The sequence below is a fragment of the Caretta caretta genome, chromosome 4 (genome assembly GCF_965140235.1).
Source record: "Caretta caretta isolate rCarCar2 chromosome 4, rCarCar1.hap1, whole genome shotgun sequence".
NCBI classification, from domain to species: domain Eukaryota; kingdom Metazoa; phylum Chordata; order Testudines; family Cheloniidae; genus Caretta; species Caretta caretta.
The window spans coordinates 90,213,840-90,233,336 of NC_134209.1; the positions used below are offsets into that span (position 1 = coordinate 90,213,840).

At 46.7% G+C, this 19,497-nt stretch overlaps 1 protein-coding gene across 2 annotated transcripts in view; it reads left to right on the plus strand.

The window, feature by feature from the left end:
• The first annotated feature begins 268 nt into the window (after positions 1-268).
• The window catches only part of STOX2 (storkhead box 2), a 238,048-nt gene continuing 218,819 nt past the window's right edge, over positions 269-19,497 (plus strand). Inside the window, exons 1-2 of one of the 2 annotated variants that reach the window (XM_075127851.1) lie at positions 269-367; positions 1,138-1,543. In XM_075127851.1, the coding sequence (XP_074983952.1) occupies positions 1,168-1,543 (376 nt within the window). In that variant the 5' untranslated portion in view covers positions 269-367; positions 1,138-1,167. Of the gene's footprint in view, positions 368-503; positions 831-1,137; positions 1,544-19,497 lie in introns of those variants that run through there. The other variant, XM_075127850.1, reaches the window with a different exon arrangement.

Below are 19,497 nucleotides of genomic sequence, written 5' to 3' on the forward strand. Positions count from 1 at the left end.
TTTTTCCTTTGTAATAATCTGAGGTGCCACTTCCAAGGGAGGTAAGGCAGGGGTGGGCAAACTTTTTGGCCCAAGGACCATATCTGGGTATGGAAATTGTTTGGCTGGCCATTAATGCTCATGAAATTGGTGGTTGGGGTGCGGGAGGGGGTGAGGCCAGAAATGAGGTTCCCAGCTAATGGGAGCTGCGGGGGCGGCGCGGGCAGTGTGCGGAGCTCCCTGGCTGCCCCTAAGTGTAGGAGCCAGAGAGGGACATGCCGCTGCTTCCGGGAGTCGCGTGGAGTGGGGCAAGCCTAGGGCCCTGCTCCCCGGCGGGAGCTCAAGGGCGGGATGTGCGCCCCTCCCCCCAAGTTTGCCCACCCCTGAGGTAAGGAGTTTTGTTTTTAACACCGCCTTTGTAGCTTTGGGAACACTTGTACAGCTTGTCATACCAAGAAAGAGAGAGCAGAGTTTCATGGGCCCTTGGGCACAGGAGGAGAAGCAGAGCTAAGGGGAGGGAGGAGGAGCAGAGATCGGGAACAGAGACGCCCAGGGAGGCAGGCTCTGGTGGCTGCACTTTTATCCCTCCTCCCTTAGCAAACCTCAGGGCAGCCCTGCCCAAGCGGTCGCCGTTTAGTTCAGGCACGATCCCCCTCCCCTTGGTGTCTCCTCCTAGGGAGGGTTAATTTCCCCGGGTTAGCTCCAGCCGCTTTGCAGCTCCTCCCCCAGCCGGGACCCCGCTACCTGCCCCTCACCGGGATACCGGAGCAGGGAGCTCGGCGCCCCGAGATGCCCCGTCTGGAGACAGGGTAGAGCATGCCCCGAGCCGGGAGAGGAGCCGGGAACAGGAGGTAACGTGCGTCTGCAGAGCTCCGCAGCCCAACCCGCCCCCCGGGAGCTGGCTGGCTGCAGAGCACGAGGCTAGGTGGGGAGGGGGCGGCAGGTTGTGCAGGAGGAGCCGGCGCCCAGCACCGCTTTGCACCTCCCGGGGCGGCAGGCGGGCTGGGCGCACGCGTGCAGCTGCGGGGGGGACAGCAGGCAGCCTAGGCCTGTGCTGGGGAGAGGGGCAGCCCGCCCGGTGGGTGTGCGGGTGGGGGGGAAGCTGCGCCCAGCTCCGCCCTCCCTTGATGGGGGCTCGGGGGTGTCTCTTTCGTGCAGAGGCTGCGGCGCCCCGTAGCCACCGCAGCGATGCCTCGGAAGGCGGAGAAGTTTCTGCAGATCGCCCCGCACTCCCTGGCCATCGTCCTGAGCCCCGGGGCCGCGCTGGAGGCGGAGGAGGGGCGGCAGGACGGAGAGCGGCCGCCGCCGCCGCCGGGCGAGGAGCCGCCCCAGCTCGGGCGCCACCGCATCGGCTACGAGATCTTCGCGGACTTCAAGCAGGAGAACATGCAGCACTTCTGGAACCCGCGCGTGACGGCGGCCGTGGCCGAGACCTTCTTCCTGGGCTGGCTGGACGAGCAGGTGCTGCTGATCCAGGGCAAGGAGGAGCACCTGGAGGTGCTGCGGGAGGGCTGGACGCGCCGCTCCCTCAAGCCGCCCGCCGGCTTCCGCATCAAGTGCCTGGGTAAGTGCTGCTGGGCTCGCCGGCGTCGGGGCAGCCCCCTAACCGGCCCCCCACCCGCGCTCGGGGCAGGTGCCTGGTGCCTTGGCTCCCGCTTGCCAGACTCTGCAAGCTCCCCTCTCCATACGCTCGGTGCACTAAAATAGCCGAGTCTCCAAGCAGGCAGCACTGGTGTTTTGAACACGGCGTCGTCAAGCCCTACACGGAGCAGGTCTGCATGACGTGGTTTTTGAAAAGCTGGCAGTCTTTGGTGACTCTTTCCTCCAGGTACACTCGTTGTTTCTCCTGCCAGTGACGCTCACTACGGGCAGCAATGGTAGGAAATTCTGGGTCAACAATCCCAGTGTAGATAAGGCCAAAATTTGTGTGTGGGAAATGTGAGACTCAGTACGTGCGAGGAAAGGCAGCTGGAATGGGGCTGATCCTGAATTGTGAGTGAGGTTGATATTAAGCTAGCCCACGGTTCTCTTTGTTGTTGACCCGTTCTTTTTCTACTTAGTTTCCCCTCAAGTTTATACATTTTTCAACTGTGTTTTTAATAACTATGCAAATCAGTTATATTCCGTTGTTTTAATCAGCAGTTCATGATCTTTATTTTAGCACTTGGGGTCAAAAGTTCAAGTAGTACACAAGTTCCTTGATATAATTTAGCCTCAGCCGCCCCTCTCAACATCATTGTTCTCTTATCTCCATCCAGGTTCAATGAAGGATTCCCTGTGCTAGGCTCTTCCTTCTGATATAATGGATAAACTTTAATGCTTTCGCCATTCCTTAAATTGGACAAATCTCTGTACAATGCCAAACCTGTCCTGAGCAATGATAAATAGATTGTAAAATTTGCAGTACCCGACTGAATTTATCTTGCATGCTGAGATCTATTTCAAGGTATTACCTTTCTACCAGATAAGTGCATCAGTACAAAGTCACACTAGTGAACAACTTAAAATTTCTGTGCCTATTCTTTATTCAGTGGTGCTGTGCACCGAAAAAGACAATTTTTATACTTTTGCTTTCAACATATATATCCAGCAATATTTACTATGAACAAAAACATTGTGGTTAAGTGCCAGATTTGTGTTTGATTTGGATTTTAGTAAGTTTGAGTTTGGTAAGCAGTAGAAACTATGGACATTTCATTGTGATATTCTATTTTATCTATATAATCTCAGTACTTGTTAAATTTTTAAAGGACTAACTATTTGGAAACCGTGTGTTCAGTAGTCTGTTCAAATTCTCGAAACATTTGCCTCTACAGAAAAATAAACAAACATGTAAGCTGTGCAATTCTGGACTTACGAATGATTTTTAAAAAAAATTGTTACTTTATAAAGATGCATACCACTTATTTTAAATAATTTGCATTCAAAAGTAGGCCAGACGGGCTACTAGTTAATCCAGTAACTGTAGTAGGATCACATTTCTTGAATATCTTTCTCTTTAGAGAGTGAAATTAAAACTGTAAATTAGACATATTTTAAAAAATGCCTATTGCTATTTGAAACATCAGTTACACTTAGTCTGATTCTGTTTTTTCCACTCATCCTTCCGATTCACTTATATCACGGGTAGTCAATAGATAAACCACAGGCCAAATCTGGACTGCCAGATGCTTTTGAATGGAACCTGAAATCATTTTTATTTTCTCTGGAGTTTGGACCTTGACTATATTTTGACCAAGAAATTTGGACCTTGACACAAAATAATTGACTTCCAGGCTCTGACTTATATTGTAGCTTCACAACAAAAAGATGAACATGTTGATGGGGAACTTCTGAAAACTGACAAATTTCCAGATGCTCCTATAAAACATTTTTAAATGTGAGTAGTGGCACTTGAATTAAGGTTTGACCTTTAACTAACCTGTTAGAGTAGTAGTCAGTTTATAAAACTATGGAATATTTCTGTTGTTCAATTATCTGTAGCGCAAAAAAAACACCCCAACACGTTGTAATTTGGGTGTTCTGGGTGGCTTGAGTTTGTATGTGCCACGATAAGCATTTTTATGGTAAAGAAACAAAGGATTGGACTAGGAGTGAATTTCTTTTGCAATTCAATAAATGGCCTTTGAAACTATAATTGATGTGTATCATATTTTGATGAGTGAAGTTCTAAATAATGGTGCCTTTCCCCAAGAGAGAGATACGTATTCATGCAGTATTTCTGCCTGTAGTCTAGGAATTAGTGTATCCTTCTGAGCTTAAAAAGAGAGCATTTTGTTTTCAGTATTTGTTCTAGCTTGCTAAAGTACAAGGAGTTAAGCTGTAGCTCTCCACTGTGTGTTGGGGCAGTGAAGGACGACTCAGGATCTGAAATTCTGATGGGTAACTACCACCTAGGGTAATTTACAAACTGTAGCTCTCACAATTTCACTTACAAAGGGAAGACCTAGTTTCAGGGTTCTATTTACAGGTGCAAATGTTATGACTTTCCATGTTAATATGGTTGACTGTGAAACAAACTACTTTTTCTTTATCAATTCTTTACCTCTTGTACTTTATATAAATGGTCTCCCCAAACAGCTTACAGGGTTATGAGGATGCTCTCAGGTTAAAAATTGTGTATCTTTTTAAATAAGACATTTCCTTTCTGGCGCGAATTGCTTGAGTAAAGTTACTAGGGGGAACAAAGTTTAAATGTCTTATTTTTTGTTGCTTAAAATCTCAACCTCAATTCTGATTTAATATAATGTTTTGGTATTTAATGTGTCTTGTCCCCAGCCCCCCTTTTTTAGAGTGTATAATTGATGTGTAATAATTGTGTATTATTTTGTATTACTGTAACACTCAGTAGCCCTAGTCATAGACTTGGACCCCTTTGTGCTAGTCACTCTACAACCTACAACACAGAATGAAAGATGGGTCCTGTAACAAAGAGCCTACAATCTAAGGGTATGTCTACACTAGGAAATTAGGTCAATTTTATAGAAGTCGATTTTATATAGTCGATTGCGTATGTCCACACTAAGCGCATTAAGTCGGCGGAGTGCGTCCTCCTACCGAGGCTAGCATCGATTTACAGAGCGGTGCATTGTGGGTAGCTATCCCACAGTTCACGCAGTCTCCGCTGCCCATTGGAATTCTGGGTTAAACTCCCAGTGCGGGTGGTTTTGGGTACATGTCGTCAGGCCTCCCTCCTTCCCTGCATCCCTCCCTCCGTGAAAGCAATTGCAGACAATTGTTTTGCGCCTTTTTTCCTGGGTTACCCATGCAGACGCCATACCACGGCAAGCATGGAGCCAGCTCAGCTCACCATCACCGTACATCTCCTGGCGCTGCTGGCAGATGGGGTACTGCATTGCTACACAGCAGCAGCTCCTTGCCTTCGTGGCAGATGGTGCAGTAGGACTGATAGCTGTCGTACGTCTCCTGGATGCTCCTGGCAGACCTCGGTGAGGTCGATCGGGGCGCCTGGACAGACATGGCTGTTCTTCTCCTCTTAGAGCATCAAATGGGAGCCAGAGACTCCAGGTCATTCTCTTCTTTAAGTTTCGTCTCATGGAGATTCAGTCCTGTCTGGAATATCATGTCAGCTGGAGGCTTCTGCCTCAGGCTGCTCTCCCAGCCAGCAGCACCGCACGGTCGCACCTACCCCAGCCTACCCCTTGCTCCCATGGCTTATGAAGCCTGGACAGTAGTAAGGAGCAGTTCATCTATAGTCTGAGCAAGTGCAGAATGGTGGTAGAATATGCCGTTGGACGTTTAAAAGCTCACTGGCACTGTTTGCTGACTAGGTTAGGCCTCCGCGCAACCAACATTCCCGTTGTTATTGCTGCTTGCTGTGTGCTCCATAATATCTGTGAGAGTAAGGGGGAGATGTTTATGGCGGGGTGGGAGGTTGAGGCAAATTGTCTGGCATCTGATTTTGAGCAGCCAGACACCAGGGCGATTAGAAGAGCACAGCAAGGTGCACTGCACATCAGAGAAGTTTTGAAAACCAGTTTCATGACTGGTCAGGCTTCGGTGTGACAGATGTGTGTGTTTCTCCTTGATGCAAACCCACCCCCTTCGTTGATTTTAGTTCCCTGTAAGCCACCCACCCTCCCCCCTTCGAAATAAAGTAACTATTGTTTTGAAACCATGCATTCTTTCTTTATTAATTTAAAATAAAAAAAAGAGAGATAACGGACAAGGTAGCCTGGGTGTGGTGGGGGAGGAGGGAAGGACAAGGTCATTTGCTTTATTGTAGCCACACTGAGAATCAAACTGTTTGAATGACAGCCTTCTGTTGCTTGGGCCATCCTCTGGAGTGGAGTGGCTGGGTGCCCGGAGCCTGCCCCTCCAAGTTCTTGGGCGTCTGGGTGAGAAGGCTATGGAACATGGGGAGGAGAGTAGGCGGTTATACAGTGGATGCAGCAGGGGTCTGTGCTCTTCTTGGCTTTCCTGCAGTTCCAGCAGACTCTTCATCATGTCCGTTTGCTCCCCCATTAGCCTCAGCATCGCGTCCTGCCTCAGCTCTTCGTGCTCACTTAATGCTTTCCTGGACTCTGCCACTGAACGCCTCCATGCGTTCAGCTGTGCCCTATCAGTGCGGGAGGACTGCATGAGCTCAGAAAACATGTCATCGCGAGTGCGGGTTTTTTTTTTTTTTTTGGCCTTCTAATCTGCAATAACCTCAGGGATGGAGATGATGGGGGAGCGTAGAAACATTCTATGCTCTACAATTCTGGGAGGACTGCATGGTCGCCTGTGCTGCTGAGTTTGCCACGCTGACCAAACAGGAAATGAAATTCAAAAGTTCCCGGGGCTTTTCCTGTGTACCTGGCTAGTGCATTGGAGTTCAAAGCGCTGTCCAGAGCGGTCACAATGGAGCACTCTGGGATAGCTCCTGGAGGCCAATACCATCGATTTGCGTCCGCACTAACCCAAATTCGACCCAGCAAGGTCAATTTTTAGTGCTATGCCCCTCATTGGGGAGGAGTACAGAAGTCGATTTTAAGAGCCCTTTAGGTCAATGGAACGGGGTTGGCTGTGTGGATGCAGTCATTTTTTAAATCGACCTAACGCGGCTAAATTCGACCTAACCCCGTAGTGTAGACCAGGCCTAAGTATAAGACTAGAGGCTACAGATTAATTTGGTCAGATGGGGAGGAATACTGGTAAGGAAACAATACTGGTCACAAGATAGGCAGTTGTCTCAGTGCACCAACTAGCTGTTCGTTGTCAAGCTTTTTGTAGGCATCATCGCGCAGGAGGGTGTGTTAGTTTTGCAGATTTTATGGGGTGCTCCTCCCAATCATGAAGGACAGCATGGGAGATAGCATGAAGATGCTTGTTTGAAAACTTAACAAGTGGGCAGTGGAGGCTGGCATCATGGACTGATTGTAGGCAACTGTTGACAACTCAGTAGCAAATGAGAGATGATAGGCAAGATGGGGTTTGACTGTGAAGGGTCTTTAAAGTGAAGACAAACGTCTTATATTTGGTGTGATAGAGAAGAGGGAGCCAGTAGAGGTATGAATGAGAGAGGTGACATGGTCAAAGCAATGGGCTAGGAAATGATCTTGGCAGCAGCATTCTGAGTGGATATGAGTAGGGCAAGACTGCATTTGTTAAGGCCTGAAAATTCACTGATCAAGATGAGAGCCTGGATGAGAATTTTAGCTGTGGGGATAGATAGGAAAGGTAATCTCTTAAAGATGTTATGCAAGCAGCATTGGTCAAGATACAGCCGTAGCCTGGAAGGGAGGACCTAGAAGGACTAAACCCATGGCAAGCCTTATATCTTAAGTCATTTGACAGGCCTTTTCCTCCATATTTGGCAGAAATTCCCTCTGACCCAAGCCAACAAAGGGTATGTCTACCCAATAGCTGGGAGGGCGCTTAACAGCGTGGGTACATACCTGTGAGTTCTGCTCAAGCTAGCACTGGGAAATAGTACCCCAGTGGGACTGTCCTTAGGTGGCTAGCCTGAGTTGCTTCCTGTGCCATTGCAGCCATGCTGCTATTTTTAGGTGCTAGTTTGGGCAGAGCTAGCATGTCTGTCCACCCATGCTGGGAAGCCTCCTCCCAGCTGCTGTTTAGACATAACCAATAGGGATGTGAGGGGTAGTATAGGAAGTCCTCTCTTGCTGGTGGAAATGGAGCCCTCCTTCACCCTCTTCAAAGGGGGGTAGGGGAGAAGGGAAATGATGGGCGGGGAATTGGGACAAGAGTTGCCCTAAATGCCAGTAGCCGGCAAATGGGTGTGTATATGAAATCTCCCACCCCCAACTCAAAATGGCTGTTTTTAATTTAAAAATAAAATGGGCCTGAAACCTGTTCCTTGTCTTCACCCACCCTTTGGAGTTGTCTGCTGGGGTTAGACCAGCTGCTAAGGTAGTTTTGTGGTTCCAGTAGGGTCAGAAGTGGGGCACTTTGGTGGGAGGTTTGGGCAGATCAAGTCTAGGGATTAATGGGGCTTGTGTAGGGGAGGGGTAATGGTGGCAACTTCTGTTTTATTTTGGGGCGACTGTGGAACTTCAGCTTCTATAGCGCCAAGGGTTGTTGGATGGTGTCCTATGACTCTAACATTACTAATCTGATGCTATGGTTACATAGAATGAGAAATGGAATGTAAACAGGTAATTGTATCCTTCCCATAATACGGAGTTATAACTCTAGTTTAATAAGTTTAATAAGTTCAAAAGTTTAATAAGTAGCCTTGCTGAAGTGTAAATAACATTCATTTTGTGGTTTTAGCTGATGTTCTTTTGCATTGACAAAATACCAGAACCTAGAGTTTGCATGTGATTTAAGCCCCCTCCCTCTGACAGAATATAACTCAGCATTTGATATAAACTATGAAGCTACAATTGGAATGTATGAGAGTGCCTGTATATAAAATATATCTTTAGTTGCAGTTAATAAGATGGAAAAGACTAAACTGCCACCAAGTGCACGTGTGTGCCAATTTCAGACCATTTGTACATAGCCACACTTGCATGTACTGAAATGCAGGTAGAAGTTTGAGAGCAAAGACGTTATACTGCTAAAGAAGAAGCAAATCAACTGGACTAGTTCTGGGGCATGATCATCTTTTAAATGTGTAATTGCATTTTCAGCATAATTAGGTGCCTAAAGTGTGAATGATTGCAATTTATTTAAAAGAACTCTGATGCGTTGTTCTCCCTTTCTACAAGTCAAAGTGCTGAGGGGTAGATTTGAAACTGAAAATATTTAATTTTTTGTATGTGTGTATTTTTACATACTCTAAAACAATGACAGAATAAGCATAACCAATCATAGGTGTCAGAGTAGCAGCCGTGTTCGTCTGTATCCTCAAAAAGAAAAGGAGGACTTGTGGCACCTTAGACACTAACACATTTATTAGAGCATGAGCTTTCGTGAGCTACAGCTCACTTCGTCGGATGAGAACTGTATTTTATAATTTTAAAATTTATTTTATCATATAGTCTATAATTGGTGAGTGGATATTTGGGAGCTGACTGGAAAACTCTACTAGAACTTCAGTGGCTTTTGGGTCTGATGCTGGAGCTATTATATTATTTTGGAAGTGATAATTGTACAGAGACCAAAGAACAGTAGGCTGCTCAGCTACTGGTGTGGCTACGACAATGCAGTAATAGCATTGAACGCTGTTGCTGTGGTTGACCTTGGTGCTGTCAGTTACTTCTGTCTCTGCCATGGCAGGATAGCCATGTAATCCTGTGAAACACAGTGGATTCAATTCCTGCTAATGGTCGTGGTATTTTTTTACTTATTTTTGCTTGTCTGGACACCTTGAGGAGGAGGAGGATTATAAGTTTCTGCCCTACACCAAGATTGGTGTGCATGTGTGAGAGAGGGCTGAGGGCGGGGAAGTTTTGGAGGTATATGCTTTCTGTCCTGGAACAATCAGTGTCTCCCTGTTCCCTCCTTCATTTCCTCCACTGCCATGTGCAGGAGGTGTCTCCTTTCTTTCTCCTCTAAGCTCACGTGAATGGCCTGCACAGGTGTGTGTGAGGCTGGAGAGGTCCAGACAGGTCATCCGTCTTCCCTTCTCTTGTATAATGTAAGTGCTAACATTGCGGAGTGATTATAGATGGACCCTCGTTTTTAGGGTTTAGGTGAAGTTGCTTAGATCTGTGGTGGTGGTCTGAGGTCCAGGACTGGATTGTGGAATAAGATATTGGGGGTGAGATTGGAGACAGTGGTTCATCAAACTGTTGTTTAGACATTAAACCACAATTTAAGGACTTCAATAGCTCAGACATAGGTTAGGGGTTTGTTAAAGGAGTGGGTGGGTGAGATTCTGTGGCCTGCATTGTGCAGGAGATCGGACTACTAGACGATCATAATGGTCCCTTCTGACCTTAAAGTCTATGATTCTATGAAAAGGGAGTGAGAAACTTCAGTTGTGTGTGAGGAATTAACAGAAATTGCACAGAACAAGAGGAGATATCTGCATAATGTCCAAATAATTCCTTTAACTCACCCAGATTTAAAAACAAGTAGTTTTCACGTATTTCTGAGAACACAGTTTCCAGTTCAAGAGCTGGGGGTGACAGCGATATTGTCAGTGCTGTGCTGGTACATGTGAACCAGAAAGTAAATGGGTTTAAGGTACATGTGAGATTGTAATGTCCAAGTATTCTAGTCTGTGCAGTAATGTAGGCTCTTGCCCTATTCTAGTGTAGTACAAATAGGGTGACAATATACTTAATACTGTACTTGCAATGTTGTGTCTCTTAGGAGTGTTCAGTGCTTCTGTTGTAGCTTTCATATACTAACTGGTTGTATTGTAACAGCTTGTAATGCTTCCATTTTGAAGCTGATATTCAGGAGTTAGGAAATTATAGAGTGTGTCTAAATTTCTGCCTTGGATGGAGAGAGAGCTTTGGAAAACATTTGAAGACTTGGAGCAAGCTGAGCCTGGCATACTAAGGGTACTGATGGGGAAAATGGTTACCTTATGTGAACTAATAGCTGCCAGGCATGGAATTAATCGTGTGTGGTTGTAAGCTTGCTGATGGTAAGCTTTCTTGTAACTTTGCAATGTTCTGTAACTTTACATCTTTAATGAGCGTTATACAATTAATGATAGAAAAACACTCCCTATTTGACACCCTTTCCTTTGCCTCCACTATTTAATCTTTGTCATCCTTAACGGTGACCTCTCCTCCTTTTGTTTCCCCTGTGCCAACACAAATCAGCCTGTTGCTACCTCACCAACGCGGTTTGTGGGTGTTTCCACGTCAGCAGACATCTTTTCATGTCTTCATCTCCTCTTGCGTTGCCCATTTGTAACTTCCTCCTTTATTGCTCATGCTTGATCTTTGGGTCCTAGATGTTCGACATGTTTGAAAGGCTTTCATACATTTTATGGAAAGGCCACGCCTTTTTATAAGCACTATATTAACAGTGGGTTAAAAAGACGTTACCAACCTTTACACTCACTCTTTTGGTCCTTCCCAAAAGTAGTCTCCCTACTTAAAAGCTGATATTTGAAACTGAATTTTCAAGAATGGCTGTGCAATAATTAAACTAAATAGCACCAGTTAGCACAGTCAGCTCTGTGGAGCATTGTCCATTGTTTGTATGCTACCATGCATAACAATGGAGAGGTTATTATTACAGCTTTTTGAGTTGAAGCTAAGTGCTTCCATTCTCTGCTTTCCTCCTTCCCAACGAAAAATTAACACCCCACTAATTTAGCTTTAGAAATTCTTTCACAGTGATTTTCTAGTCATTAGTGGTTGACTGTAGGATGTGTAGGCTACTGGACATTAAATGTTATTGATTTATAGCCAGTCATAAAACATGTATTTTTCTTTTTCTTAATTATCTCCTTTAAACCATGAAAACTTCTTTTCAGTGCGGGTGTGTTGGGTTTCATAGTAATAAAACCTCTGAGGAGGTTGTTACCACACACTCCTATGCACCTTTTGTATGCCTCATGTTGGTATTGCTATGGGAACTAAGGAGACTTTGGCAACATTTCCCCCCCTCCCCCTGAGCTGAGTAGTGATCCCCAAATTTTTATTTCCATGAAGCATTTATTAAGATAGGGTGAACTTTTAAACTGACAGTATGATGGAGATGCTTACGAGTTTGTGGGAAGTAAGATTCTCCTCACTCAGGCAGTACTTCTACTAAGAAGTGCAGGATCATGTATTTAATGTATCTTGTAGTTTCTGAGAGTGGGGGAGGAAGAAAGATTCAAAGGTAATAGTGGGGGAGGGAGATTGATAGACATTTGCCATGTATTGCTTGTCAGAAATAGTTTCATAAGCTAATATTTTGATCACCTGGCAGTGGAATCCTCTTTGAGCTGAGTAACACAAATTGGGTTTGTGCATTTTCCTTACATTAAGCAACTGTATACGGTGTGTTTAGTTAAAAATAGTTTTCAATACTTCACTGGGAAGATAAAAAATACATCATTTTTCTTCTCTCACTCAAAGCACCTCCTGATCCAGAAGCAAAGCCAAATACACTGGTGCATTGTATTCATTGTGCAACATGAATAAAGGATTTATAAGGTTAATGGGCAGCTAGCACTGTATCTCTCTCTCTCTCTCTCTCTAAGGGATTCTTATATGACCATTGTGGAAGGGTATGTGTGTGTCTGTCTCCTGTGATCGCTGCTGTTTTCTGGATGCCTACCAGCTCCTGACACTTCCTGTTGACATAAGAGGTCAAAAGAACTGGGGGGACGAAGATGGGGATGGGACCTGTGGTCTTTTCTGTATATCTGTGCACACAGTAGATGGGCACTTTTGGAGTGAGGGAAGTACTAAGAACTCTAACTCATTGTTACTTCAAAATAATTAACATATAAATTGACTCTTGTTCTCTTGGGGTATGTCTACACTACGGAATAAGGTCGAATTTATAGAAGTCGTTTTTTTAGAAATCGGTTTTATATATTCGAGTGTGTGTGTCCCCACAGAAAATGCTCTAAGTGCATTAAGTGCATTAACTCGGCAGAGTGCTTCCACAGAGGCTAGAGTCGACTTCCGGAGCGTTGCACTGTGGATAGGTATCCCACAGTTCCCGCAGTCTCCGCTGCCCATTGGAATTCTTGGTTGAGATCCCAATGCCTGATGGGGCTAAAACATTGTCGCGGGTGGTTCTGGGTACATATTGTCAGGCCCCCTTTCCCTCCCTCCCTCCGTGAAAGCAAGGGCAGACAATCATTTTGCGCCTTTTTTCCTGAGTTACCTGTGCAGACGGCATACCACGGCAAGCATGGAGCCCGCTCAGGTAACCGTCACCCTATGCCTCCTGGGTGCTGGCAGACGCGGTACTGCATTGCTACACAGTAGCAGCAACCCCTTGCCTTCTGGCAGCAGACGGTGCAATATGACTGGTAGCCGTCATCGTCATGTCTGAGGTGCTCCTGGCCACGTCGGCCAGGAGCGCCTGGGCAGACATGGGCACAGGGACTAAATTTGGAGTGACTTGACCAGGTCATTCTCTTTAGTCCTGCAGTCAGTCCTATTGAACCGTCTTATGGTGAGCAGGCAGGCGATATGGATTGCTAGCAGTCGTACTGTACCATCTTCTGCCGAGCAGCCATGAGATGTGAATGGCATGCAGTCCTTCTGCACCGTCTGTTGCCAGCCAAAGATGAAAAAGATAGATGGAGTGGATCAAAACAAGAAATAGACCAGATTTGTTTTGTACTCATTTGCCTCCTCCCCCGTCTAGGGGACTCACTCCTCTAGGTCACACTGCAGTCACTCACAGAGAAGGTGCAGCGAGGTAAATCTAGCCATGTATCAATAAGAGGCCAGGCTAACCTCCTTGTTCCAATAAGAACAATAACTTAGGTGCACCATTTCTTATTGGAACCCTCCATGAAGTCCTGCCTGAAATACTCCTTGATGTAAAGCCACTCCCTTTGTTGATTTTAGCTCCCTGAAGCCAACCCTGTAAGCTGTGTCATCAGTCGCCCCTCCCTCCGTCAGAGCAACGGCAGACAATTGTTCCGCGCCTTTTTTCTGTGCGGACGCCATACCAAGGCAAGCATGGAGGCCGCTCAGCTCACTTTGGCAATTAGGAGCACATTAAACACCGCACGCATTATCCAGCAATATATGCAGCACCAGAACCTGGCAAAGCGATACCGGGCGAGGAGGCAACGTCAGCGCGGTCACGTGAGTGATCAGGACATGGACACAGATTTCTCTGAAAGCATGGGCCCTGCCAATGCATGCATCATTGTGCTAATGGGGCAGGTTCATGCTGTGGAACGCCGATTCTGGGCTCGGGAAACAAGCACAGACTGGTGGGACCGCATAGTGTTGCAGGTCTGGGACGATTCCCAGTGGCTGCGAAACTTTCGCATGCGTAAGGGCACTTTCATGGAACTTTGTGACTTGCTTTCCCCTGCCCTGAGGCGCATGAATACCAAGATGAGAGCAGCCCTCACAGTTGAGAAGCGAGTGGCGATAGCCCTGTGGAAGCTTGCAACGCCAGACAGCTACCGGTCAGTTGGGAATCAATTTGGAGTGGGCAAATCTACTGTTGGGGCTGCTGTGATGCAAGTAGCCCACGCAATCAAAGATCTGCTGATATCAAGGGTAGTGACCCTGGGAAATGTGCAGGTCATAGTGGATGGCTTTGCTGCAATGGGATTCCCTAACTGTGGTGGGGCCATAGACGGAACCCATATCCCTATCTTGGCACCGCAGCACCAAGCCGCCAAGTACATAAACCGCAAGGGGTACTTTTCAATAGTGCTGCAAGCTCTGGTGGATCACAAGGGACGTTTCACCAACATCAACGTGGGATGGCCGGGAAAGGTACATGACGCTCGCATCTTCAGGAACTCTGGTCTGTTTCAAAAGCTGCAGGAAGGGACTTTATTCCCAGACCAGAAAATAACTGTTGGGGATGTTGAAATGCCTATATGTATCCTTGGGGACCCAGCCTACCCCTTAATGCCATGGCTCATGAAGCCATACACAGGCAGTCTGGACAGTAGTCAGGAGCTGTTCAACTACAGACTGAGCAAGTGCAGAATGGTGGTAGAATGTGCATTTGGACGTTTAAAGGCGCGCTGGCGCAGTTTACTGACTCGCTTAGACCTCAGCAAAACCAATATTCCCACTGTTATTACTGCTTGCTGTGTGCTCCACAATATCTGTGAGAGTAAGGGGGAGACGTTTATGGCGGCGTGAGAGGTTGAGGTAAATCGCCTGGCTGCTGGTTACGTGCAGCCAGACACCAGGGCGGTTAGAAGAGCACAGGAGGGCGCGGTACACATCAGAGAAGCTTTGAAAACCAGTTTTATGACTGGCTAGGCTACGGTGTGAAAGTTCTGTTTGTTTCTCCTTGATGAAACCCCCCGCCCCTTGGTTCACTCTACTTCCCTGTAAGCTAACCACCCTCCCCCCGATCACCGCTTGCAGAGGCAATAAAGTCATTGTTGCTTCACATTCATGCATTCTTTATTCATTCATCACACAAATAGGGGGATGACTACCAAGGTAGCCCAGGAGGGGTGGTGGAGGAGGGAAGGAAAATGCCACACAGCACTTTAAAAGTTTACAACTTTAAAATTTATTGAATGCCAGCCTTCTTTTTTCTGGGCAATCCTCTGTGGCGGAGTGGCTGGTTGGCCGGTGGCCCCCGCCCTCCGCGTTCTTGGGCATCTGGGTGTGGAGGCTATAGAACTTGGGGAGGAGGGCGGTTGGTTACACAGGGGCTGTAGTGGCAGTCTGTGCTCCAGCTGCCTTTGCTGCAGCTCAACCATACACTGGAGCATACTGGTTTGGTCCTCCAGCAGCCTCAGCATTGAATCCTGCCTCCTCTCATCACGCTGCCGCCACATTTGAGCTTCAGCCCTGTCTTCAGCCCGCCACTTACTCTCTTTAGCCCACCACCTCTCCTCCCGGTCATTTTGTGCGTTCCTGCACTCTGACATTATTTGTCTCCACGCATTCGTCTGTGCTCTGTCAGTGTGGGAGGACAGCATGAGCTCGGAGAACATTTCATCACAAGTGCGTTTTTTTTTTTCTTTCTAAGCTTCACTAGCCTCTGGGAAGGAGAAGATCCTGTGATCATTGAAACACATGCAGGTGGTGGAGGAAAAAAAAAGGGACAGCGGTATTTAAAAAGACACATTTTATAAAACAGTGGCTACGCTCTTTAAGGGTAAACCTTTGTTTGTTAACATTGTTAACAATGTAATTGTTAACATTACATACATAGCACATGTGCTTTCATTACAAGGTCGCATTTTGCCTCCCCCCACCGCGTGGCTACCCCCTCACCCTCCCCCCTCCCTGTGGCTAACAGCGGGGAACATTTCTGTTTAGCCACAGGCAAACAGCCCAGCAGGAATGGGCTCCTCTGAGTGTCCCCTGAAGAAAAGCACTCTATTTCAACCAGGTGACCATGAATTATATCTCAGTCTCCTGAGGATAACACAGAGAGATAAAGAACGGATGTTGTTTGAACGCCAGCAAACATACACTGCAATGCTTTGTCGTACAATGATTCCCGAGTACGTGTTACTGGTCTGGAGTGGTAAAGTGTCCTACCATGAAGGACACAATAAGGCTGCCCTCCCCAGAAACCTTTTGCAAAGGCTTTGGGAGTACATCCAGGAGAGCCGCGAATGCCAGAGCAAAGTAATCCTTTCACATGCTTGCTTTTAAACCATGTATAGTATTTTAAAAGGTACACTCACCGGAGGTCCCTTCTCCGCTTGCTGGGTCCAGGAGGCAGCCTTGGGTGGGTTCGGGGGGTACTGGCTCCAGGTCCAGGGTGAGAAACAGTTCCTGGCTGTCGGGAAAACCGGTTTCTCCGCTTGCTTGCTGTGAGCTATCTACAACCTCCTCCTCCTCCTCATCTTCTTTGTTCCCAAAACCTGATTCCATATTGCCTCCATCTCCATTGAAGGAGTCAAACAACACAGCTGGGGTAGTGGTGGCTGAACCCCCTAAAATGGCATGCAGCTCTTCATAGAAGCGGCATGTTTGGGGCTCTGACCCGGAGCGGCCGTTCGCCTCTCTGGTTTTCTGGTAGGCTTGCCTCAGCTCCTTCAGTTTCACGCGGCACTGCTTCGGGTCCCTGTTATGGCCTCTGTCCTTCATACCCTGGGAGATTTTGACAAAGGTTTTGGCATTTTGAAAACTGGAACGGAGTTCTGATAGCACGGATTCCTCTCCCCATACAGCGATCAGATCCTGTACCTCCCCTTTGGTCCATGCTGGAGCTCTTTTGCGATTCTGGGACTCCGTCATGGTCACCTCTGCTGATGAGCTCTACATGGTCACCTGCAGCTTGCCACGCTGGCCAAACAGGGAATGAGATTCAAAAGTTCGCGGTTCTTTTCCTGTCTACCTGGCCAGTGCATCGGAGTTGAGAGTGCTGTCCAGAGCGGTCACAATGGAGCACTCTGGGATAGCTTCCCGGAGGCCAATACCGTTGAACTGTGTCCACAGTACCCCAAATTTGAGCCGGCAAGGCCTATTTAAGCGCTAATCCGCTTGTCAGGGGTGGAGTAAGGAAATCGATTTTAAGAGCCCTTTAAGTCGAAATAAAGGGCTTCATCGTGTGGATGGGTGCAGGTTTACATCGATTTAATGCTGCTAAATTCGACCTAAAGTCCTAGTGTAGACCAGGGCTTGGACTACTGTAGGCATTGCAGAGTGATTGCACTGAACAGTTGGTTTTCTTAAAACTTGTTTTCAAGATAGTACTTCCCCCTATTATTAAGTATGTTGCTTTTATGAAACTACAGTTGTTTATGTTCTATGCAGAGTTACAAACAGGCTTGGGAAGGTTGTTTAACTTGAGAGATGTGTAAATGTTGACTTCAACTGACATACTGAAATTGATGGGGAAAAACAGATCAGTAACAGTCAGCGGGAGAGAAGCCCTCTGCAGCCCTGTTGTCATAGACCTGCTCCCCCACTCCTGTGAATGCAGGGCTGCGGAGGGCTCACTGGGAGGAGGGATAGCTCAGTGGTTTGAGCATTGGCTTGCTAAACCCAGGGTTGTGAGTTCAATCCTTGAGGGGGCCATTTAGGGATCTGGGGCAAAAATTGTGGCTTGGTCCTGCTTCATGCAGGAGGTTGGACTAGATGACCTCCTGAGGTCCCTTCCATCCCTGATATTCTATGATTCTATGGGCTGCTGCAGGGCTGGTGGCGCCCGATCCCTGCACAAGGTGTGAGGAGAGGCTGTGGTCCTCGTGGGACAGAGCATAGATCTCCAGCCAGGAATGGGAGGAGAATGATGAGCCATTGGCTGTGGGGGAAGGAGCCATTCAGCAGTGGGATGGCCTCCCCTGCAGTTGTCTTCGTGGCTTTGGCCAGGGATCTCTGATCTGTCCCACCAGGACCACAACCTTACCCATGCTTTGGGCCTGGAGCGAGTGTCACTGGCTGCAGGACCTTGCAGGGAGCCCCAAGCAGCTCCTCTGTCACAGTCCTGCTCGCTCACTCACCAGTCGGGAGCATGGGAACCGTCGCAGGGCAGGAGCTGTTCAGCAGCACCCTGTGGCTGGGGGCTCATCATCCTCCTTGCAGTACTGGCTGGGAATCTCTGGTTCCCCAGGCCAGGACTGCAGCCTCCCCTGAACCTTGCCCCTGGTGACTCAGATCCCTTGGCCATGCTAGGAGCACCACACAGCCCTGCAGTCAGTCCTAGGAGCCCCTGTAGCCCTACTGTCAGCTACCCTAACTATAACCCCACTCCCCCCCCACACTTTAATTTCCAGCAACTGTAAAACTAAAAAATAGTTAAAAAAATGAAGACAATTATTAAAAATAAAAAATTGATATTGTTGAAATTAAAAATAAAAATCAAATTCTGCCAAGCCTAAACATAAACATATTTCTAGGCAGCAGAGTGAGTTTTCACTCAGTGTAATCATGTGTAAGTATGGTGTCTCTCTGTGCAGAACAGAAATACTGGGGTGTTTATTATCTTGTGTGTGTGTATATATATTCCTCTAAGGTATGCTATATTTCCTGCTTTTGGTCTATAGCTAAAGCTTGTAATTATTTACTGTCAGTACCCAATCCATTCAACGCAATTAAGTTATAGAAAGAAGTAAAGCTTATACTGTTTCTTTATAGATCTATTGAACTTCCATTCATTTTCTTTTGTTCATTTGTATTCTACTAGAGGGGCTCTCTGTAGGAACAGGAGTTCACGAAAGCACTGTTCCACTAGGAATTGAGCTGGGGGCTCTTGAGTAAGTCTTTTTCTTGGTAACGCAAATCATATAGAAGAAGTATAAGCACCTTTGTTTATTTTAATAGTGATCCTTTCCAAGGAGCTACAATGTTATCATCTCAAGTTATTCACACAGACTATAAACCTCTCCTATCTTTTATACTGGCCAGAAGAATTAGTCTGCTTTAGATGAAGGGAACTCCGAAGCTTTAACCACATTCTTTTGTGCACTGAAGATAGCAATTTAGAAACAGAAACACAGAAGATGCAACTCAGAAATTGCAGCTTTCTTCCCAGTGAAGACACTTTGAGCTCAGCCCTACATTCCTTATACACCCACATTTTCCACTGACTTCAATTCGAGCTTTGAGTGATGAAGGATGGGGCTCTTATTTGGAGTCAGCTAAAAACCACTGCTTACTGAAAGGAAAATGCTAGCAATAGGTGGTGGTGAATGTGTGGGGGACTATGGCTCTAAACACATGTGGACTGAGTGACAACTTAAACAACAATTATGCCTAAATGCTGCTTTGCAAGTAGATAAGATAAAATAAAATGCAAAGCTCTATCTAATCTTTATTTATTTTTTTAAAACCATTTCCCCTTTTCCCCAGCATGGATATTGGTTGCTACGGTATTGCCACATTATCCAGTTTCCATGTGGAACCTGCTCCCTGGATGGGCCAGTTTTATGAATGTATTTGAATATGTTACACTTTTTTTTTCTTCACCCCTTATATAAGCACATTGTCCTCTACGCGGTGCACTCTATCCATTAGCCTATGACATGGAGTTTAATGTGAGATCTAGGCTGGTGGCATATATATTTGTTTTGTTAAT